This window comes from Biomphalaria glabrata, chromosome 8 (genome assembly GCF_947242115.1).
Source record: "Biomphalaria glabrata chromosome 8, xgBioGlab47.1, whole genome shotgun sequence".
NCBI lineage: Eukaryota > Metazoa > Mollusca > Gastropoda > Planorbidae > Biomphalaria > Biomphalaria glabrata.
Genome location: NC_074718.1, coordinates 38,041,093 through 38,065,420, shown reverse-complemented (window position 1 = coordinate 38,065,420; position 24,328 = coordinate 38,041,093). Strand labels below are relative to the sequence as shown.

The window sequence follows — 24,328 nt, the reverse complement described above, 5'->3', positions numbered from 1 at the left end:
ATTGATTTTCGTTTTAATGTAGTAAAACGGAAGCTAAAGCCAGCAACTTTCGGATAAATGGCAATAATTAGCGGTTCGTTCCCTTAGATTGTTTATTCTAGTCACTTTGTTTACGAGTGCAGTTTAGTAAACAGGGAGTGTTGTGGCCGAGTGGCAAGGCGCTTGCCTTCCGAACCAAGGAGTCTCAAGTTGGAATCCTGGTCAAACTGGGAATTTTGTGCTTTCTAGGGAAGCCCCTGAGATCACCTATCTGTAATGGATGTCTGGCATACACTGGGGATATTGGTCGTTGTGCTAGTCACATTTCACTGACGTTTTCTTTCGGCCATAGTGACACATGAGCCTTGCATAATCTACCTCCATATATGAATAAGACTATCTACAGAACATAAAGGAGTGTACGAATAAAGATTACAAATATATTTGTTGTACAATAGCTTTTTAAAATTATGAATGAATGAACTTCAATGTCTTTCATTTCGAAGTATTTAATATGGCTACAAAAACACAGTTGCGAACTACATATTTTCCCACATCTTTAAATAAAAATTATTTGTAACATTTTTGGATGACCCTTGACCGAAAAAAAGAACGTTAAAAAAAAAAAAATAAAAGCAGCTATAGACATAGTACACCAATTTCAGTTTAATCAAAGTACACTGTTCTTGACTATATGTGTTTTCCTGCACACTTGTCAGTGGAGATAATAGTCCTTCCAGTCATTTTATGTTCTTACTATTGCAAGAGCAGATCAGTCATTGAATCCACATTTATCTGATACATATCGGATATAAAGTTGGACCTTGTGTTGGTTACATAATATCCTCGTATCATATTTGTTAGCTGCAGAAAAAAAATAAACATCACACAACATATTCATAGAGATCTCAGTGTCAAAGAATGCCCTTCCAGCGTCAAAAAGACATGTATGCATTAGATACGACTGTTTTTGTTTTAACATTAGAACATATATGCATTGTTTCCATCAGGTGGAATAAGAATAACGTTATTATATGTCGCTGTTGCTGTTTTTTTTCAGAGGCTATTCAATCTCATACTTTCAATCTGTCTGTAGCTTGGTGAGTTCTTTCCAGGTCGGTGTTGTCTTTACGACACAGTCATATCAATAAAGAAGCCTATGGTCACAGCCACCCAGACAGCCAAGAAGACCACCAATGACACCGTGTCGACATGCTGGCCCACGACTTTGTACTTGTTCACGTGGTTGATGGCGCTGACGGACTTGAACGCCGCCAGGAGCTCGTTAATTTCCTTCTCTTCCGCGTAAAGAGGAGGTTGAAGCAGCGCCGGGTCCGGGTAATTGGGTCTCGGGAGGGACGCTCCACCTGTAGCTGTTGACGTGGCTGTGGTGACGGAACTTGCGTCGTTCACTTCCGGTTTTGAAATGGCGGACATAATCTTCTTAATGCTGACCACCTTGTCAGCTGCTCTTTTAAATTGCTCTTTTGTCTTCTGCTGCAAGTCTTCCTTCTGAGAAAGAGATTGAAAACAATAAGATTTTTTTTTATCGGAAAAGGAAATGAGGTTGGGGTGGGGCTGGGTTTAAAAGGTCAAAGGTTATAATGTATGCATGTCCCGGTGGACACCACTGGTAAAGGCCATGCAAACGTGGTATGTAGTATATAAATCATTCCGAATTTCAAGTGCTGCTTGGTGAAGACTGGGATTTTGAATTTCGTGATTTTTAGGGCGCCCCTGACTCTACCCAGCTCTAATGGGTATCTGACTTAAGCTGGGGAAAGTTAAGGAGGTTGGTTGTTGTGCTGACCACATGACACACTGCTCGATAACTGTTGGCTAAAGAAACAGATGACCTCAACATCATCTGTCCTATAGATCGCGAGGGCTAAAAGGGGAACTTTACTTGTCTTTATCTACTATCTCACTTAACATTTTACGTAACATATAAAAGACATTTATGTAACAGTAACCTATGTAACCTGGGACGGTGAGCTGGAGGGGTAGAGCGCCTCGCTTACGAGAAAAATGGGCCTCGAGTTCGCATACTGATTCGGATTCGGATGTCTGTCATTGTGTTACAACATATGGGCTCTACATCCTCTACCACCATATTTCACAAGGTCTAAAAAATGTAACAGTAAACAAGTGAAATAACCTTCAAATATCTATCTTATTATCTTGTATTTTAGAACTTAAATTATCGTTCGCATTATTAACACTAACATTCACACTTGTCTTGGCTCTCAACAAATATTTCACGTATTTTTTTTTGTATATATATATATATATGGTTTCAAAGGTTGTCATGGCCAGGGGTGTCAATGGGGTTAAGCTCCCATTGTCTATAAAGTACTCCTAATGGCATGCGTCTCAAATAGCCTCTGACAACTAAGTCCAGCACCTGGCCTGCTCGTGTGGCTTAGATATTAAGCCCGGCGAAACTGCTCTTACTAACAGGTGAAGGGGTGAAGGCGGATACCTGGCGCCACAAAACCGGGAGCTTCGGGCAGATGGAGCTCGTCAGCCTAGTAAGGCAGTTCATCTAGGAGAGGGGTACTCTGACTTCAAACCCCCGCTGCCTTGCGGTACTGAGGCTTCAGGAGACAACCTCGAGGAGAAATCAGGAGTGAAGCCCCTTAGGCGTTGGGAGTATCAGCTACGAAATTCCCTCCGGCAGCTTCTGCAACTGAGTTGGTGCCAAATGTAATGCGATGCGTTCCTTTGGATCACATCAGCAAGGTCGAGAGAGGGATCATGACGCATGGGCCACCCATGACCCCTTTATCCAAGGCCCAGGAATGCGCCCCGGAGAGGAAACTCTGGTGCTGCTGCAAAGCGGCTAAAACAACACGGGAGACAACAGTTACGGGTTATAAGTCCAACTTGATTGGCGTAATGTATGGACGCCACGGGTTGTCTCTGACGGTGGGAGAGGTCTTCGCGCCTCACTGATCAGCTACCGCCCGCCTCAACCTGGGCAGCCCCCAGTCAGTTAGGTGCTGATCCGCCACAGCCTGCCTGCTCTAATGGGTGCTTAGAGCTTAGTTTAAAACGACAAGTAGGCTGGAAACTTGCACCAAGCAACAAAAGAAGAAAAATTAAACTGAAAAAGAAAATCCCTGTCATGCGACTGGCCACTTGGAATGTCAGGACAATGTGTCCTGGTCTCACTGATGATCTAAGGCAGATCGACGATGCAAGGAAGACGGCAGTTATAAACAACGAGCTAAAAAGGCTACATATTGACATTGCAGCCCTGCAAGAAACCCGACTGGCCGAAAACGGCATGCTCCGCGAGACTGACTACACTTTCTTTTGGAAAGGGAAGGCACAGGATGAGACTCGAATACATGGTGTGGGCTTTGCTGTCAAGAACAGTCTTCTTCCCATGATAGTCCCTCCAGTTGGTGGCTCGGAACGGCTACTAAGCATAAGTATGATGACAGCATCTGGAAAAGTCACTCTAATTAGTGCCTATGCCCCCACACTATGCTCGCTTCAGGAGGACAAAGACAAGTTCTATGATGACCTCAAAGAAGCCATTGCAAACATTCCTCAAAAAGAACATATGATCCTTCTAGGTGACTTCAATGCCAGAGTAGGATCAGATCACACTACCTGGCCAGACTGTCTTGGGCTTTTTGGAATCGGAAAGATGAATGAGAACGGACAAAGACTGCTTGAATTCTGCACATACCATAAGCTCTGCATTACCAACACATACTTCAGAACAAAGCCACAGCACTGTGTCTCATGGAGGCACCCTAGGTCTGGGCACTGGCACCAGCTGGATATGATACTGACACGAAAAAAGGACATTGGAAATATACTGCTGACACGTAGCTACCAAAGCGCGGATTGTGATACTGATCATACTTTAGTGTCCTGCCGGACAAGACTGCTGCCAACTAAGATCCACACTTCACAGGGAAAAAGAAAATCACGCCTGAATACTACTAGCACAAAAAATCCTGATCTTTGCACCGAATTTGAGAACAAATTAGAGGAAGCTTTTAAAAACTTCTCTGTGACTGAGGTAGAAAAAAGCTGGACGTTTATGCGTGATACAATCTACCAAACATCATCACTGGTCTTTGGAAACAAAACCAAGAAAAGCGAAGACTGGTTTGAAGCTAGTCTACCAGAAATGGAAACTGCCACTACGAACAAGAGAGCAGCCATGCTAATCTACAAGAAGGATCCCACCCCAAGCAACTTAAAAAGGCTCAGAGCTGCACGTAACAATGCCCAAAGAGTAGCGAGACAATGTGCTAACAAATACTGGCAGGAGCTATGCGAAGATATTCAATCTTGTGCCGACTGTGGTAACATAAGAGGACTATATGAGGGCATGAGAAAAGCCTTTGGACCTCACACCAGCAAGTGTGCTCCGCTCAAGTCAAAAGATGGCTCAATCATCAGCGATCGTGCGCTGCAAATGGAACGATGGGTAGAACACTATGCAGAACTCTACCAGATTGAAAACGCCATCTCACCAAATGCTGTTTCCAACTTCCCATCACTTCCAGTTTTGACGGAATTAGACGAAACGCCCTCAGTAAAGGAGCTGAGCATTGCCATTGACATGCTTGCACATGGGAAAACACCCGGAGGAGATGGCATTCCTGCTGAAGTAATTCAGGCTGGAAAACATGCCCTAATCAAACCACTCCATGAACTGCTAAGCTTGTGCTGGGAACAAGGAATGGTCCCCCAAGAATTGAAAGACTCCAACATTGTTACAATTTATAAAAATAAAGGCGACCGCTCTGATTGTAACAATTACAGAGGCATCTCACTGCTTAGCATAGTCGGAAAGGCTTTTGCTAGAGTATTACTAAAGCGATTACAGATCCTGGCAGATCGTGTTTATCCAGAGTCGCAGTGTGGCTTTAGGGCAGGTAGATCTACAACAGATATGATTTTCTCTCTGCGGCAGCTACAGGAGAAGAGCAGAGAACAAAAGCAGCCCCTCTTCATAGCTTTTATTGATTTGACCAAGGCCTTTGACCTTGTTAGCAGAAGCGGTCTGTTTGCTGTACTAGAGAAAATCGGCTGCCCAAATAAGTTAAGAAAACTAGTGTCAGCTTTTCACGAAAATATGCAGGGTACCGTTCAGTTTGAAAGTTCTTCCTCCAGGCCATTCTCCATTAAGAGCGGTGTAAAACAAGGATGTGTACTGGCCCCTACACTATTTGGCATCTTCTTCTCAGTCGTACTATCCAGTGCTTTTAAATCCCTGGAAGACGGAATATACATCCATAGCAGATCCGATGGGAGGCTCTTTAACCTGGCACGTCTTAAAGCCAAAACGAAAAGGCGTCGTATCTTGATAAGGGAGCTGCTGTTTGCAGATGACGCGGCACTCGTATCTCATTCACAAGGAGGTCTACAGAAGCTAGTGAACGCCTTAGCAGCTGCTTGTCAAGAGTTTAGCCTTACTATAAGTCTCTCCAAGACCGAAATCCTGGCACAAGACGTCGCAGAAATACCTATAATACAAATTGGGAACCACACCCTTTCAGTGGTGCAGGAATTTACCTACTTGGGTTCAACAATTGTCAGTAACCTAGACTTAGACATCGAGCTGACAAAAAGGATAGGAAAAGCTACCACAGCATTGGCAAAACTCTCCAAACGCGTCTGGGAAAATGGTAAATTGACCACAGCGACCAAAATCCTAGTCTACAACGCCTGTGTTGTGAGCACTCTCCTTTATGGCAGTGAAAGCTGGTCAACATACATGTACCAAGAGCACAGATTGAATAGTTTCCACTTGCGCTGCCTGAGACGCATAATGGGCATCTCTTGGAGGGACCATGTCTCCAATCAGGAAGTTTTGAGATTGGCCAATATGAACAGCATGTATGCTCTCCTGACACAAAGAAGATTACGCTGGCTCGGACATGTCACCCGAATGCCAGATGGTAGAATCCCGAAAGATATCTTATATGCTGAGCTTGTGGAAGGAGTCAGACCCAAGGGCCGCCCAAGACTAACATATAGAGATGTCTGCAAGCGAGACATGAGAGCCTCAGGCATCAGTGAAAGTATGTGGGAAAACATAGCCAAAGACCGGAGTGCATGGAGACAGACTGTGCGTGCTGGGACAACCCTTGCTGAGAACAAAAGAATTGAAGCGGCTTTAATCAAGAGGGAAAAAAAGAAAGCTGCCCTGTCTGCTAGCCCTAAATCAGAGGCATACACATGTACGAATTGTGGCAAAGTCTGCCGTTCTAGAATTGGCTTGATTAGCCACACCAGATTCTGCCCCGTCTCAAGATTAAGCCAAAACCAGTGACTCACTTGGGCGCATCCATTGCCTTTCGAGACAAAAGGAGCCATATATATATATATAATAATAATAATATAATATTTTGACATTCTCCTAAGACATATAAATCTAAGTATGCCTAGTATTTGTACACTGAAACTGAATCAAGTGTCTGATAGAACACTAAGGATACCAATAAAGATGATTAGTCTATATGTATTAAAATAGACAAACTGGATACACAAGTATCAGCATTAAGCATTACGAAATTATGGTGATTAAGTACTGGATAAAAATTAATTCTGATTGAAAATTAAGGACTTTAAAACTATTCTAGCACAACAAGGCCGGATTTAGGGCCAAGAGGCCTCACGGTGTTAAGTACACCTATGTTTAACGTGTTTTTATATGCCTTAATAATGTAGTTCAGGGAATCTATAGACTAACATTTGTATCATAACTACAAAGACGAGACAATCTAGTTTTTTTTTTCTTTTTTTTTTCTTTACGATGGGGGTCCTCATTTCCGATTTGCACAGGGTGTTATCATTCCAAAATCAGTTTCCAAATAGATTAATGGAATGATGGAGATGCCTTATACCCTAAATGAAAATGTGTATTCACGTGCATTGTATTTAATCATTGACAAGTTCTATTTTGATATTACAAAGATAAGTATAAATTGCAAAAATTCATGAATAACAGGAACTATTTAGAGATAATTGCATTATATAAAGAACAATGAAAACAACACAAACTACTGGTATTACGAGATCAGAATTAGATGAAATACAGCAATCAGATGAATAACAGCAATAATGATTGAATTAAAACATGATTTCCACCAAGAAAATTATCAAGAGTAACAAAAACGCTAAAAAACTAAAAAATGTCTATTACAAATTCGTACAAGTGCTCTTTCTTCCCTAGCGCTATTATAGCATTGAATGGGTTGCCTGAATCAGCCAGGAAAACCAGTGGCTTACCAGAATTTAAGTCTGTAATTAACATTGACGGCATGACTTGATTAACACATGGATACTCGTAGGACGTAATAATCTTGTCTTAAAATTATAAAATAAGATAAAGTGAGAGAGAAACACACCCACACACACATTTTACACCTTCTATTATTAGGCCAGGACCAAGTATCCCTTCAGTGTCACTTTATTTCGACTCTCAAAACAAATATTAAAGAAACGGTAATCAGTCTCCACTTCCCAAGCTCTTACACAACAATTGAAAGGGTCAAAGGTCAGACCCTTGTATCACTCACCGTCTCGAGGTGGTAAAGGTGGACAGTGATGATGCTGTCGATGACGGTCAGCATGGAGATAATGAGCAGGATAAACAGGTACACGATGACCGTTGGCATTGTCAGAGAGGAGCTAGGCAACATGCTGCTGACCATACTCAGGAACACAGACAGCGCCATCTGAACAGTTATAACTAGGTCAAGGGCAGAAAGAAAAGTATAAAAGTATAAGACATCTGATGAAGGAAACATTTGGGTGATAGAACAACAGAGTTACCTGATTTCTCAAAGAGTATGTAATAGATGTAATATATCTATTTGATATTGCTATGAACCATTAACATTTTTTAATGAGCTTTTTTTTTATTGTTTGAGCTTATTTATTTGTTAGAACATGTTTTCCAGCGCTGTTCAGCCGAGACCAGACGTCCTAGAAGGCCTGAATCTATTCCGTAATCTGTTGGACCGTTGGGACACCACGCAAGATCTATTAACCGTCTTTCTCCATTCCTCACTGTCCTTTGCTTTGAAGAGAATCTCCCTCAATGGCTTGAACACTGACCTGCAACGTCACAACCTGTTTGCAGTGGAGACCAATAGCTCATTGCCACGTCGCAGGTCAGTGTTAGGGCCAACTACAACAGATTGTTCAGGCGCATAGGGTGGCATGTTCTCTCCACAGCCTTTTAGCAACTGGTGCCCACGAATTTAAGGTCTTTTGAGAAGGTGAGACGCCATGTTATACAAACCCAGCCTTGGTTTTGCTTTTCTCTTTCGGCTTCCGTGTTATGGCTGAGATTGGTCAACTTGTATAAGGAAATGTCCAGCGAATTTCATACGACACTCGACCACTATTCCACTCAGGGGAAGAGTGCCCGTGCGTTAAATCACTTCTATATTGGGTGACATGATCTTGGAAATAAAGTTTCTTCTCAGACATCGCTTTTAAGCTATATTTAGTCGCTTGTCAACCTTAAGGATGACTTCTACCTCTCCCGAGTTGTTGGGTCGATGATGCATTGAGAAGGTAGATAATAAGCTACACTGTCTACAATCTACGCGGTAATTGATGTGTTTGTCCGGTAGGCCGTGTTATTTATAGCTTACGGACTTACTCGACTTAGACATACTGAGAACCCTCAAAAATGATCAATATGCTCAAATGTCGATCACTTTTTTAATTCAATGCCAATAATTTCAGTACTTTTAAATAATTAAGTGTTATTTTATAATGAAAATAGAGCCTGCAATATCCAATCTGTTTTAACCAAGATTCCCCCATCTAGTCCCATGTGTTGCTCTGCCTCTCTCAAGCCTCAGTAGGATCTTTGTGAATGAGGCCACAGACGAGACAGTAGTTTTGACCTTCCATTTAGTACACAGGCTTAAAGTCACCGTGTGTTTTCTTTATAATTTGATTGTTGACATTATTTAGAAAGTTGTTTTTGTATCATTATTGCTTTTTAATTATTATTTATACAAAGCTCAAGACAAAATATTTTTGAAAGCTGTTTAACTTTTTGAGTTAATTATGGGACTCCTTGTGATTGACGTTGGGCGATTTATTCATTTGTTTTATCTTCCAAATAGTATTTAGGGTAGATGGATCCTCAGGCCCATGAGCGCCCTAAGCTATAGAATATAAGATAGATAAGATAATTTTATTGGTCCAATAAAATGGAAATTCTGTTTGACTACAATTGGACCACCTCAGTAACAATAACAATATAGATGCAAATACAAACAACATTCACACACGAAACACATACACGCTTACAACCAGCGCTTTATGAATTAGACTTCTATGTACTTCTCGATGACGACAGCTGATCTTGTAACACTCTGACCGAAAGTGGGATAAAGGAGTTTTAAAATCTTTCTGTTTTAGTTCTAATGGAAAGGAGACGACCACTTCGTTCAGATCTGATGTAACAGTGGTTTAATGGGTGCAGGTTGTCATTCAGAATCGTGTGTGTTTTGGAAAGGCATCTTTCATGAAACAGCTCTTCAAGAGATGCTGCCTATGTAAATATACATATACAAAAAAGAGCCGACTTACCATAGAGCCGACTTACCATAGCTAATTTTCTCCCCTGACTCTACGGGGATCACAAAGACCATGATGTTAAGAAAAGATAAAAACACAGCCGGCAGCAAGATGTTAATGAAGAGAAACTGAGGTCTTCTTTTTAATGTGAACTTCAACTGAAATACAATGGGGACTAGGTCAAGTAAGGCACCGTCTCTCCAACCTTTGGATCTTTGGGGCAGGTAATGTGAAGTCGTCTGTGTCTTTGGCCAACTGCTAACAGGCTAGGTGTCATGTGGCCAGCACAACGACCATCCGCCTTAACTTTCCTCAACTTAATTCAGGTGCCCATTAGAGGTGGGTGGACTTAGTAGCGCCCTGAAAATCTCGATATTAAAAAATCCCACTGAGATTCGAACCCGGGACGTCTCGGTTCGGAAGCCAAGCGCTCTACCACTCAGCTGTCACGTCAACTCGCCCAATTTGTAATCGGATGTAATCGGATGTAAGTAATTCGTTAATGAATACATTTTTAAAAGTCATGTGGTTTATTGAAGAGAATGTCGGGTTGCCTTTCAGGTGTACGTCTAAAGGAGGACAGAAAAAAAGAGGACGGAAGCTTTACAAAAGAGGACTAAATGGAGAAAGTCAAAGCTGACTTAAGTTTACAATGTCATGAATAAAACATGTCAGTAAATCAAAGGCTCTTACCTCGCTTCATCAATTGGAGGCCTTAGGCAATTGGAGGCCCTAGGCAATTGGAGGCCTTAGGCAATTTGAAGCCTTAGGCCATTGGAGGCCTTAGACAATTGGAGGCCTTAGACAATTGGAGGCCCTAGGAGGCGAATGGTGTGGCCATAGGCGAATTTAAAAGGTTGGCCCAAAATGAAATGAAATAGAAAAGCCAAAAAGTAAGGTCCAAAAAATTCGCAATTAGTTGTAAACTGCCCTGTATCTAGATCTCAATCAATAAATAAGTTAAATAGATATAGCGTCGATAGAACGAATGTGTTTCATGGACGACGCATGATCACGTGACTAGAAATAATGTTTCGACATTTCACCAAAAGGAAAGACACAATGGTCTTCTAGCATCTGTAGTCTAACAAGTAGTGCGTAAACATTTGTGAATCAACTTTGAAGGAAGTAGAGACTTAGAGCTAGGCGAGAAGACACAGAGCAATAGAGTTTTGCTTTGTTTTAGATTTGATCAATGTTTAATACGTTTTTCTCAAAAAAAATAATTCTTAGAAGTCCTGTGCGAGTTACAACCACTCAGAGGCCCTAGGCGGCTGCCTAGTTTACCTATGCCTAAGACCGGCCTTGATGGTTGTCTCGAAGCGTGTAATGGTCTTTTCCGTAACGGACTAGTGTTAAAAGTCCCGAGCCCTCCTTTGTATTTTCATTTGAACTTTTTTGTCGTAGGTCGACCTGTTTGTGTGAACGAAGCATAAAAGATCAAACTAAAGCTTGTAAAAAAACAGGTTGCACACAGCCACCATGATATTTACATTTAATTGCTATAGTGTTATATACATGGGGGGCTAGGTGGCTGAGGGATTAAGCACTCGGCTTCCGAACCTTGGGTCCTGGGTTCGAATCTCGGTGAAGACTAGGATTTTGAATTTCGGGATTTTTAGGACGCCCTTGAGTCCACCCAACTCTTATGGGCACCTGACTTTAGTTGGGGAAAGTAAAGCTGGTTAGTCGTTGCGCTGGCCACATGACACCCTTCTTGATAACCGTTGGCCACAGAAACATTTGACCTTAACATCATCTGCCCTAATAGATAGCAAGGTCTGAAAGTGGAGACTTTACAACTTACTTTTATTATACAAATTATGTGCATCTTTCTGTGGGTGACTATGTACAAAATAATTTTACCCGAACAGACGACATGCTTGTGACTCCCGTGTCAAGGTCAGCGATAGTCACGCTTGAGCTAAGGAGATCCCACTCGCCATGTCTGGTGTAGAAATCCAGGCGGACTTTTGTGGAGGGCACTAGGAACCTCAACTCCTTCACCGAGTGTGTCATGGCCGATAACTGTGGACAGATGTCAACAATATGAAAAGCTCATTTACAGTATAACGCCTTTTATCCGGATTAATTGAGAACGCGGTCTGTCCGGATAATGGATCATCCGGATAAACGAATGCGGAAATATTATAAACGGTCCCCTTCATCAACAATATAAAAAATAATAATATCGCGCTATATAATTCATAGAATTCAAAATATACTGGGGAAAAGCGATATAAATAGTGGCATACTATAACGAAGAGAAATAAATGCTGGTGTTTCGCTGCACATCAGTAAGACAACTTAAATACCGTACTATTAAGAAAAAAGACTGCCCGGATAATTGTGTTCCGGATAACTGACTTGCGGATAAATGACGTTCTATTGTAAAAATAAAAAGCAAGCAAAGGAGTATTATTAAATGAAGCAGTGGGAGATGGCTATTGGTTCACCCTGGTCAGTGCAGTGATCGAATTTGTTACGTTTAAGCCAAATACACTGTAACCAATTTTCCCCCATCTTTGGTGCATGAGAGACACTTCAGAACATTGTGGAGATTTTCATCTATGAGATAACTATAAATAGCTAGCTGTTTTGGCGTATCCGGTGAACATGAAAAAAAAAAAAAAAAAGAAAGTGTAGAATGTCTATTAATAGGTATACGATACATTGTGTGCACTTTATAGCTCTGTACAATAAAATGTATTGGCTATTTGGATTCAAGCACAATGTGATTTAAAAACTCTGTCTGTCTGTCTGTCTGTCTGTCTGTCTGCCTGAGCAGGTTATTTCTTCCACTTCCCATTCTCGGATAAGTTGAAACTTGGCACAATTGTACTTAGATCCTAACAACACATGAATCAATAAAAAAAAAATAACAAATTAGTCTATTAAATAGTGGTAATTAAGTCAGCTTGTTAGATGTCGAAAAAGAGAAATACATTTTACAGTATTGAGTGATACGACTGTAAATGTGGAGTCTTTCTTTTAGATAAGCTTTGTTTCTTTTAAAGTATTTTTTTATATTATTTATATCCTTGATATTGCTTAGAATTGTATACTGATAAATCAAAAAAAAATGTGGCTACTTTTCAGATTATAATTCATAATACAATTCTGGCTCAAAAATTGTGTAGAGCGAGTTCTTCTGTATACTATATTATATGTTTTTATATGCATTCTATAAACAAGGCTCCAGACGTGTATAGGCCTACTTACAAATATAGTACACGTCTGCTCATCCATGGGGTATTTGGTCATCTTCAGCTGACAAGAAGTGGGGAACAGACTTCCGGGAGCCCAGGTCACACTGCCGCTTGAGTTTATAAACAGAGGGCTGTGGACCCAGATAACCGTTTTATTAGCTATTGATTTCTAAAATTGAATACAAAAAATCAATAATCAACTTAAATCAACATAGTTACATACTATATATAATCTGAACAAAAGCTGAGGTGTGCTTTTATACATTATTCAATCGTATAACAACCAAGGGTTTATTATTTGAAAAAAAAACTATATGCATATAGATATTTTTAAAACATTTATTCCATAATATTATAATTATGATTACATTAACATCTTATCCACAACACAGAAGACATTAGAAATTGTTCATAGTCTCTTTTCATTTTAATGCCCATCGAATCATGTCTTCCTATTGCAGACACGTGATAGTCCTCATCCATCCACAAGGTGCTCATATCCCTCACAGCACGAAGACTTTATATTTGGGATTGTTTTGAAAGTCAATGTCTTTGGGAACCTTGAAAGCCAAAAGTTGTGGGACACACTCTAAAGTAAACAGCTTTAGAGTTTAGAGCCTTAAAGTTTTGGCTTTGTATTGCATACTCGCTGAATCATGCTTCAAGTCAGTTTGCTGAATCATGCCCCAAGTAAGTCTGTTGAATCATGCTCCAAGTCAGTTTGCTGAATCATGATCCAAGTCAGTCTGCTGAATCATGCTCCAAGTAAGTCTGCTGAATCATGCTCCAAGTCAGTCTGCTGAATCATGCCCCAAGTCAGTCTGCTGAATCATGCCCCAAGTAATTCTTCTGAATCATGCTCTAAGTAAGTCTGCTGAATCATGCCCCAAGTAAGTCTGTTGAATCATGCCCCAAGCCAGTCTGCTGAATCATGCCCGTAAGTCAGTCTTCTGAATCATGCTCCAAGTCAGTCTGCTGAATCATGCCCCAAGTCAATCTGTTGAATCATGCCCCAAGTCAGTCTGCTGAATCATGCTCTAAGTAAGTCTGCTGAATCATGCCCCAAGTAAGTCTGTTGAATCATACCCCAAGCCAGTCTGCTGAATCATGCCCGTAAGTCAGTCTGCTGAATCATGCTCCAAGTCAGTCTGCTGAATCATGCCCGAAGTCAGTCTGTTGAATCATGCTCCAAGTCAGTCTGCTGAATCATGCCCCAAGTCAGTCTGCTGAATCATGCTCCAAGTAAGTCTACTGAATCATGCTCCAAGTCAGTCTACTGAATCATGCCCCAAGTCAGTCTGCTGAATCATGCCCCAAGTAAGTCTGCTGAATCATGCCCCAAGTAAGTCTGTTGAATCATGCCCCAAGTAAGTCTGTTGAATCATGTCCCAAGCCAGTCTGCTGAATCATGCCCGTAAGTCAGTCTGCTGAATCATGCTTCAAGTCAGTCTGCTGAATCATGCCCCAAGTAAGTCTGTTGAATCATGCTCCAAGTCAGTCTGCTGAATCATGCCCGTAAGTCAGTCTGCTGAATCATGCCCCAAGTCTGTCTGCTGAATCATGCCCCAAGTCAGTCTGCTGAGCGCCCATTACAGCATGAGAATCCTCTAAGCAGATTCCTACCTCCCCCCTCCTGAATGTCCACAAAAGATATTTGATAAAAGCATACTGAAAATGCTTTCAAGACGCGCTATACAAGATCAAAGACGGTCTACAGATTTTGTGTTGAGGCGCGCTGGCTAAGTGGTAAAGCACTTGGCTTTCGAACCGAGGGTCTAGAGTTCGAATCCTGGTGAAGACTGTGTTTTTACTTTTGGAATCTTTGGGGAGTCACTGAGTCCACCCAGTTCTAATGGGTACCTGACATTTTTTGGTGAAAATTAAAGGCGGTTGGTTGTTGTACTGGCCACATGACACCCTCTTTAACCTTGGGACACAGAAACAGATGACCTTAACATCATCTGCACTACAGACCACTTGGTCCGAAAGGGGAACTTTAATTTTTCTTACAGATCTTGTATATTCCTCAAAGGTCCAACAAAAGTAGGGCTATGTGGTAGTGATAAAAGAACAATTCAAAATAAAGTTTGTGGACTGTGTTTGTGTGTGTCTGTGAGCGTGTGTTTCTGTGTTTGTGTGTGTGTTTGTGCTTATGTGTATGTATGTCTGTCTGTGCATGAAGGGAGTATGAAATTAAGAGTCGAGACTCACGCTTTATTGTCAGCAAAGATGTCGCGTTCATTCAATGTATTCATTAATAGTATTTTTGGTATCCAAATGTTTTCTGACAGGGGATGAATGACACGTGTTTGATTGTAGCGTGTAAAGTCCCAGGCTAGAATCTGTAGAAAAATAACAACCATGAGGTTTTAAAAACAAACAGTAGTTAAATAATGTATAGTCTGAATGTATAGATAACAATGCTATTAACGAGAAACTCTTACAGATAGTTCTAAAAATGGTTGTTCGTCAAATGAATACAACTCTCATAGTTCTCAGAGATATTTTGAAGCTAAGTATTTGAATATATCGAGACCATTCCTCCAAGAAGGCCTAACCACTGACCTGCCACATCGCAACCTCTGGGAAGTGGAGACCAATAGAACCAATAGCTCGTCGCCAGATCGTACTGACCTGTGAGATGGCAAGGAGCTATTGGTCTCTAGTGCCCACAGGTTTCGACGTTGCGGGTCTGTGCTCAGGCCTTCTTTGTCGACTGGTCTCGCATATATAGATGACTTAACTGAACTTCCGTATACGTCAAGTAAACAACTTAATTAAACTTTAGTATCAGGCAACATTAAGTTATTTTACCTCGTCTGTCCAATGCAAGGTCAAAAATCCGTTGGCTGTAAAGCTTTGGGCCACGTCACTTAACTCTACGATGGAGAGAAGGAAAAACTCCACCGTGACATTGATGACCCTCGTCTGGTCGAGCAGAGGCCTTAGTTCGCTCCTGTAGTTAACACTACTTAGCTTGTCGTTTAATAACTTCAGACCGTCCGAATACGTCTGGGCTCGGGCTTTGTAGAACATAGAGATACAGAATAAGACCAGTTTGAACACAGAGTCCTTGGACGTCATGCGGCTGTTGTGGCAGACGTAACTTCCTTTCAAGTTCTCAGACGTCATCCTTGTGTTGATGTTACGTCACGGGGTCTTTTCGTCATCGTGCACCGAACTGTTGACATTGGCGGAGATCTGGTCATTCCTTGGGATGATAAGATGATAAGATGATAAGATGATAACTAACTGTATTTATGATCAACAAGAAAAACATTTTTAAAAATGTAACAGAACTGTAAAAGTGGAATTGTATCAATTAGTTTGGATCAGTCATGTCATTATATCTGCAATAGATCTAGATCAACAATTATACATTTGTTCGATTAATACTATTATTACTAATTGTTTTTGTTTAGCTCAGTTTCATGCTTTTAGATTTTTCAATGCGCTTATCTGACCAGTTTTGAAAAGGGGGGGGGGGGAGAAAGAATGGGATATCTGGATGAATTTTTATCGTTTTAAAAGAAGTTAAAAAAAAAAAAAAACAAATAAAGCGGAACGATCTGAATTCAAATTCATGACTCAATCCTCCTTAAGCCGATACACTGAGCATTCTGGTAGCGAGATGCCATTAAAATAAAAGATTGTATAGTTATCTATTGCTTGTTACAAATTTACTTTGAAGCGGCAATATATTTTAAAATACCAAACAACATAATTAATTGCCTATATTTAATAAAGTAATTGTTTGTTTTTTTTACATTGATTTTTGTGTTGTCAGGTAAAAGAAATAATTGTGTACAATTTATTTCAGCTTCATCCTAGAGAAATAACGTGTACAAACTTTTTATCAGACAGCCAGAGTGAGTTGATAGCTTTGTAACTACTTCGATTTAAATCTATATTCGAGCATAGAGATAAATCCATTTTGATTTAATAATTAAACGACCTTTGAGATGTGAACTTACTTACAATACGGCATCAATAATAGTGAACACGTTTTCTCAAGTGTTAACAATTAAGAATATTTATGACCTCATGTATGCATATCCTCATGCTTGTATGTCAAGTTTTGATAATGCATAGAAAAATGAACGTGTGGGAATGGGCTTATATAGGTCTAAAAAAAGTTAAATTCCCCTATTAGACCTTATGATCTACGGGGCAGATGATGTAAAGGTCAGCTGTTTCTGTGGCAAGCGGTTAACGAGAGTGTCATGTGGCCATCACAACGACCAACCGCCTTTATTTTTCTCCAACTTAATGTTAGGTACCTATTAGAGCTCGTTGGATCCAGAGGCGCCCTGAAGACCCCGAAAGTAAAAATCTTAGTCTTCACCAGGATTCGAAACTGGGACTCCAGGTTCGGAATTTAAGCGCCCCATTACACAGATCTAACGTGTTGTATTTCTCCATCTAAAATATTTCATTAGTGTTTTCAAGTAGTGCTACACTGTTAGGTCTGTGAGAGATCGATATAAAGGGTAAGGCGACGGCCATTCAAGACATTTTGTGGGCTCTTTTTTTTAAGAGAATACTTTTATTAAAATCTTTTTTCAGCCATATGGCCTTAACGCCATTCCAAGCTTGCCATTTGATGGCTACCCCCTGCCCTTGTGTGCCAGACCACATGGGGTTCACTTTAATGCCCACACGACCAGAACGCCCTTGCTTTTTAATTTTATTTTTCTTACTGAATCCCTAAAATTAATTTTTACTTATCCTAAATGAAGAATCGCATACACTTGTTAAATTATTTACAACACAACGATTATATTGCGTTTAGTATTTAAAAAAATGAATCGATTACACTGCGCTTAGTGTTTAGTTTAAAAAATGAATCGACTACACTGCGTTTAGTGTTAAGAAACATGAGTCGTTTATATTGTGGTGTAAAGTTGTGATGTAACATTCACTATTAGATGTAAGTCTTCAAATATGCTGATGTTGTAGCAGAAACAAAGTTCTATGACTCTCTAATGAGACATTGAGCGAATCAATTTAAAAAAAATGCTAGCATATAATTTATTCAAGTGAATTAAATTGTAGTGTATGTAATATATTTACCAGTTTAAAGGCCCACACATTTAGAAACTAATTACATCATACAACTTTGAAGTACTATCTGGCAATTAGATCAACTGTTTCTACTTTTCAATCATTGGAAATAACATTTGGTTTTAGAAAAGGTTCTGCTAGAGAAGTAATGTTATGTGAATATTGACTAAGGTAATACGTTTTATGTTGATTTAGTATTGGTTTATTACTTCTACCCTAATATTTAGATTTGTTCTCCTTTTCTATCACTTTCTCTTTCTCTTTACCTCTCTGACAGTCTATTTCTCGTTCTCTCTCTCTCTCTCTTTCAGTATGAGTATCGCTTTTTCTCTCTCTCTCTCTCTCTCTTATCTCTCTTTATGTATGTATATAAACTATAATATATATAAATAATATATATATATATATATATATATATCTATATCCTGTTAGTTACGTAATAAATAATAAATAATATTTACCTTTAATAATCACAATTATTGTCACATTGTGGATGTGACGAAGTGTAATCGAATGGCAAAAATCACTGGATGATAAATCTACAAGTTTGTAAAATACGATTCGTCATGTCTTCTCGTTACCTTGGACACATTCTAGTGTTCAACTTTCCTTAAGAAATTAAAACACACCTCAATCACACCTCCGTGGCAATCGAATCTCGCTATTGATGTTCACAGACGCCATTGCATTGTTGCAGACCTTAGACATCCCATCTCTGGTCCGCATTGTTTACACAGACACATTTTTAGATCTTGCGTTCAATACACTGGACCTCTTAGAAGCACTGAAAACATTTTGTTTTCTTCTGCGCACCGTTAGATTAATACAATTTCTTTTCAGAACAAAGTTAACTCTTACAAGTATTAATATGTAGTTCATAATAAGAAACAACTAAAGCATATTATGGCTGAGTGAAAAAGCGCTTGGGTTTCGAACCGATGGATCTCGGTTCAAATATCGGTGATTTTGAAAAATTTCGGGACTTAGGATGATTTATAATCCTTAGTAGAGTCAATCATTCTTTCTAACTCTAGTTATAACTTTTAATAATCTTCAAATACAAAAACAAAATGTAATAAAATACACAAAGATAAAGGAGCATTCCTCGTTCCATATGCTAGTATTAATTTGTAGAAATGCTCCTTCTTCCCTAGTGCTGTTAGAGCATGGAATGGGTTGCCTGAGTCAGCCAGGAAGACCAGTGACTTTGCAGAATTTAAGTCATTGGTTAATATGCATGACTGAATGCATGACGCGTAGGACGTAATCATCTTCTTTTTTTGAAATAACGTCTGTATTATATAAGATAAGATAAAGTAAACTCTTGCATTGCATCTATAATACAAGTATTAATATGTAGTTCATAATAAGAAACAACTAAAGCATATTATGGCTGAGTGAAAAAGCGCTTGGGTTTCGAACCGATGGATCTCGGTTCAAATCTCGGTGATTTAAAAAAAAATTTTGGGATTTTTAGGACGATTTATAATTCTTAGTAGAGTCAATCATTCTTTCTAACTCTAGTTATAACTTTTAATAATCTTCAAATACAAAACCAAAATGTAATAAAATACTCAGAAAGACACAAAGCTAGAGGCACATTCCTCGTTCCATATGGAAGGACAAATTTGTACAAATACTCCTTCATCTCTTGTGCTATTAGAGCATGGAATGGGTTGCCTGAGCCAGCCAGGAAAACCAATATCTTGGCAGAAATTAAGTCATTGGTTAACATGCATGACTAGATGCATGACGCGTTGGACATAACCATCTTCTATTGTTGAAGTAACGTCTGGATTTTATAAGATAAGAAGATGAGAATAATTAACGGATAATGTAGTGAATGGCGGTCTCTACCTATATATTAATAAGTTTCTATCTGTTAAGACCGAAACCCGAAACCGGCTTATTCGTGAACCGACCAGACATCCCTACAAACATGTAAAGCCTGGACTAGAAAGTGTAAGTACTTCTTAATTGGCAGCAATATTTCTTTAACCTTTTGTTATCATAAGTTCCAATCTGTATTATATAAGATAAGATAATGCAATATTTAAGATACATAGAAATTCGTGGCACGAAGATTTAAAACAATTAACGGAACAGAAAATGCGATGGTTTTAAAATATTATGTGTATTTTTTAAATATAAATTAAAGGTTCTACTATTAAATAGTGGTGGCTGAGAAGAAAAAAGTTTGACTTCCGAACCGTGAGTTACATTTTCCGTATATTTTCGGGATTTTTTAGGACAGAACTGAGTCCAGCCAACTCTGACAAGTACCTAACATTTGTCGAGGAAAGTACCGGCCATTTTTTGTTGAAGGCAGGTCTGGACAGTGTAGAGTTACTGTTTACCATTCGAACCTAGCCCGTATATGGAAGATGAGCGCTTGCCAAATTAACTGATTTTCGGTGATCTCGGACAACGGCGCCCCCCAAAGGCGTTATAAGGCCACCAGTGGCGTAGAGCAATGCAAGTGGCAGCAGATAGCCTCTGAATGAGACAACTTAAAAAGTATCACGAATGTCACGGGACAAACATCAAACAGCCAAAGAAAAAAATCCTTGATAAGGACAGGCTTAGACTGCGAGAACTTAAATATGTTTAGGTTAACAACGGCTTTATCTCCAGCAGAGGCAACAAAACAGGGTTTGCGTAGTCAGGTGTAAACTCCACTTATCCTGAATCTACGGAATCAAAGAAATGCTTTACTGATATCGTTCTCAAGGACTTTCATAGTACGTTAAAATCGATATAAGAAAGATAATTTTATTTCTTTAAACAAATGGACATTCAGTTTGGCTACTATTGTCCTGGAGGCGCGGTGGCTGAGTGGTAAAGCGCTTGTCTTCCTAACTGGGTGTCCCGGGTACGATTCAAGGTCAAGACTATTATTTACATTTCGGGATTCTTGGGCGCCTCTGAGTCCACCCAGCTCTAATAGGTACCTGACATTTGTTGGGGAAAAGTAAAGGCGGTTGCGTTGGCCACGTGACACCCTCGTTAAACTTGGGCCACAAAAACAGATGCCCTTTATATCATCTGCCCTAGAGATCACAAGGCCTGAAAAGGGAATTTTTTAATTTTTTTTTTCAATTGTCCACCTCAGCAAAACTACTAAAACAGTATCGATTATTTTGATGCTTACATGAACAACTTTCATAAAACAGTATCGATTATTTTGATGCTTACATGAACAACTTTCATAAAACAGTATCGATTATTTTGATGCTTACATGAACAACTTTCATAAAACAGTATCGATTATTTTGATGCTTACATGAACAACTTTCATAAAACAGTATCGATTATTTTGATGCTTACATGAACAACTTTCATAAAACAGTATCGATTATTTTGATGCTTACATGAACAACTTTCACATACAAAACTTACGCACACACACACACACAAACGCCCAGTGCTTTATGAATTAGCTTCTATGTACTTCTCGGTGACGACAAGTGACCTTAAAACAGCCTGACTAACTCTACGAAGAGTGGAAAAAATGAGAAAGGAGTATGATCCCTTTAACAATACAAAGTTTGATCTAGTCGCAAGATATCCTTAAAGAAAAAAACACGGTTCGCTCTCGTGTTGATTAACTCTATGAGGTTGGGAAATTAAATTAACCCTATCTTTGAAGATTTTAAACCACGAGTTAGATCTTACTAAGTAGAACGAACTGTTGTGATTGGTTGGTGGGTTCAACACCCTCCTCTCTCCACTGAGTCTACTCCGAAACATTTTTCACACATTGACCTATTCTTTTATTCTAGTCGCTGGCCTCTTCAAAAAAAAAAAAGAGATAGTAAAACTCCATAACGAAATCCTGGCTAAGACCACTATTATTCATATTTCACAATCTTTATACAGTTCAACAAAAATACACATATACACATACGAATTCATCCAACGGTTACGTAGACCTATATACACACTGGGCTAAGGCCCTATGGTCTCTAGCGTAAAACTTAAGCAACCAGAAATAAGGGATCACAATTTATACATACGTCTAGAATAATGATAAACCACTTAGAAACCAATAACAACAATTAAAAAATATCCAGTTATCACAAGAAAGAATGATCCAAAACTCTGTGGCAGCTAAGTGCCTGTCTTCTTTCATTTCAAAAAAATCAACTAAGTTCTAATGACTCTAAACACTCCCTTGTTAACACATTCAGAATGCAGAACGTCTAACAAAATCATACTAAATACAGAAGCTTTACACTTTCACACATAACAGTAAAAGTATCCCTTCTGTCTGGACACGCATGCTATTAACATTTTCATTAAGCCTAGAGATAACATGAAAAAACTCATACCTTCATTTTACTGGCCACACGCTGCCATGTCTTATCTTATCTTATATAATACAGACGTTACTTCAAAAAAGATGATGATTACGTCCTACGCGTCAAACGCTGTCTCCATGTCATCCATTTACCCACCAACCAGAAATCTACATTGACCCATGAGTACCGACAAATCGGCAAAGTATGTTCTTAGTAATTCAGTTTTAAAACTGTCAAGATCGTTTAATGTCATCTAGATCTACTCCCTGGTACCGCTGCCCTCACAAAGAAGTCATGATTTATTCAGAGAGGACAAATAGACAGGGTTGTCCACCTTCAATAATCCATGATGGATTTATGTTTGAATACATGTCAATACAGTTCTAAGCGTTTTCTTATTCAGTGTCATTGGTAGGCATTCTTGCTGAATTCCAGGGCCACCTAGCTTTAGTGTTGTGTTAATCATAAAGTATTAGAACATTTGAATACTTAGTAGTTAGTAAGGACTACTTTATAGGACTAATTTATAGGACTACTTTATAGGATTACTTTACTAACGAAATTAAAGTTTCGCAGATGCAGACTAGTCTAGTGTCCTCAACTGTGACATTATTATTGTATCTATCTATCTATCTATCTATCTATCTATCTATCTATCTATCTATCTATCTATCTATCTATCTATCTATCTATCTATCTATCTATCTATCTATCTATCTATCTATCTATCTATCTACCTATCTATCTATCTATCTATCTATCTATCTATCTATCTATCTATCTATCTATCTATCTATCTATCTATCTATCTATCTATCTATCTATCTATCTATCTATCTATCTATCTATCTATGCGTGTGTTTAAAGTGAAGTGAAGGAATGCATATGGTATAATTATTGAAATCGCTCAATGCTGTCTTGTGTTTACTTACTTAAGATAATTTGTTGAAATTGATGTTTCAGTGATAGGCTATAATGACCTCGAGGCACTGGCTTCTCCTGCTCTACCAACTCTAATAAATCTATTACCAATATAATGTTTACATTGTATATGGAACACAGAATGTTATATACAAGCAGTCATTATGGTTTGTGTATCGTGTTACTGGATATTTTAATTACACCTTGATTAGTCGTATTAAACAATGGTGGCCACACAACGCCCTGCGAAGAGATGGCTGCAGGTCTAGGAAAAGTACTCGCATTGAGTTTTAATTTTGCATCTCTGGTTGGCGAAAACATTTAGATGAAAAAGAAAAACTAATTTTCACTATGGATTCTCTGTCTCTCCTTTTAATAGTTTAATGAATATGAGTACAGGCTTCAGAAGTCAAACATTTCAATAAAAGAACAATAAAGTTGCGTATGATCTAATCAGCATTAACTTAAAAGCAAACGTGCGTTCAAACGCGTACTAAGGGTGTTAGGCGGACAGAAAGCCATTTGTTACCCTGCATAACTACTTCAGGACACTTTGTTCGATCCAATACAAAAATGTTTTGTTCTTTTTTTATGGCTGCATTTGTTGTTGTGTTTCAACAGCTGATAAAATATAGTAGATACATTTTTAAAAATGATTTTCTTTCTTGTAGGATTCAATGAAAAATCGAATCAAGTTTTTTTTTTTATTATTTACATGGCATTTACATAAAGTAAAACTAGTTGTTAGTATTTCGTCTACTTATAGGTGCCAGGCAGCTGACAAACCAAGTGAGCACGAAACGGGAGGTCACTGATTTGCAAAAGTAAGACAACTTCATACATGGCTTTGTCTTCGTGAGAAAGGAGTACTTTGGGGCAGTGGCATAGCTAGTGATTTGATGAGATAATGTACTTAATAAGTATATGTCTAAATTTCAATTAGTACAGTTTATAAGTAAAATAAACAAAAAAAAAATTATAAAGACTCTTCTAATGGATAATAATTCCATTATTAGCGAGAAAATAAATAAGTGACAAATCTCAATTCATACAGTCTCAAGTCGTGCTTTCTGTGTAGCGTAGGTTCCACAATATCATGTAGATCACCGGTTCTCAACCCTTTAGATCGACGACCCCATTTTACAATTCCTCACTTTTTCGCGACCCTTAACAGTAGATTATTTTTGGTTATAAGTATGATGTTGCAGCATTATTATTGGAGGCCTAATGTAACTGATTTGCATTGCCAACGCTTAATGTTTTAATCATAGTACA

General features: G+C 39.0%; 1 protein-coding gene across 1 annotated transcript; it reads right to left on the bottom strand.

Moving 5' to 3' along the window:
- Positions 1-506: 506 nt before the first annotated feature.
- Positions 507-18,660, bottom strand: LOC106075518 (neuronal acetylcholine receptor subunit beta-4-like). The gene is made up of 8 exons (XM_056039575.1): positions 18,293-18,660; positions 15,582-15,978; positions 14,979-15,109; positions 12,781-12,898; positions 11,425-11,586; positions 9,587-9,716; positions 7,533-7,705; positions 507-1,491 (listed from the first exon to the last, which is right to left on the bottom strand). The coding sequence occupies exons 2-8, from the start codon at positions 15,897-15,899 to the stop codon at positions 1,108-1,110; spliced, it is 1,416 nt and encodes a 471-aa protein (XP_055895550.1). The 5' UTR covers positions 15,900-15,978; positions 18,293-18,660; the 3' UTR covers positions 507-1,107.
- Between the last annotated feature and the right edge of the window lie 5,668 nt (positions 18,661-24,328).

Bases quoted from the DNA above. Each gene is read 5' to 3' on its own strand.
- LOC106075518 (XM_056039575.1), bottom strand. From the start codon at position 15,899: ATGACGTCTGAGAACTTGAAAGGAAGTTACGTCTGCCACAACAGCCGC. The intron at 7,706-9,586 runs GTAAGTCGGCTC...CCCTTGACCTAG, and splicing joins AGGGGAGAAAATTAGCTATG to TTATAACTGTTCAGATGGCG. The intron at 1,492-7,532 runs GTGAGTGATACA...TCTCTTTCTCAG, and splicing joins ACCTTTACCACCTCGAGACG to AAGGAAGACTTGCAGCAGAA.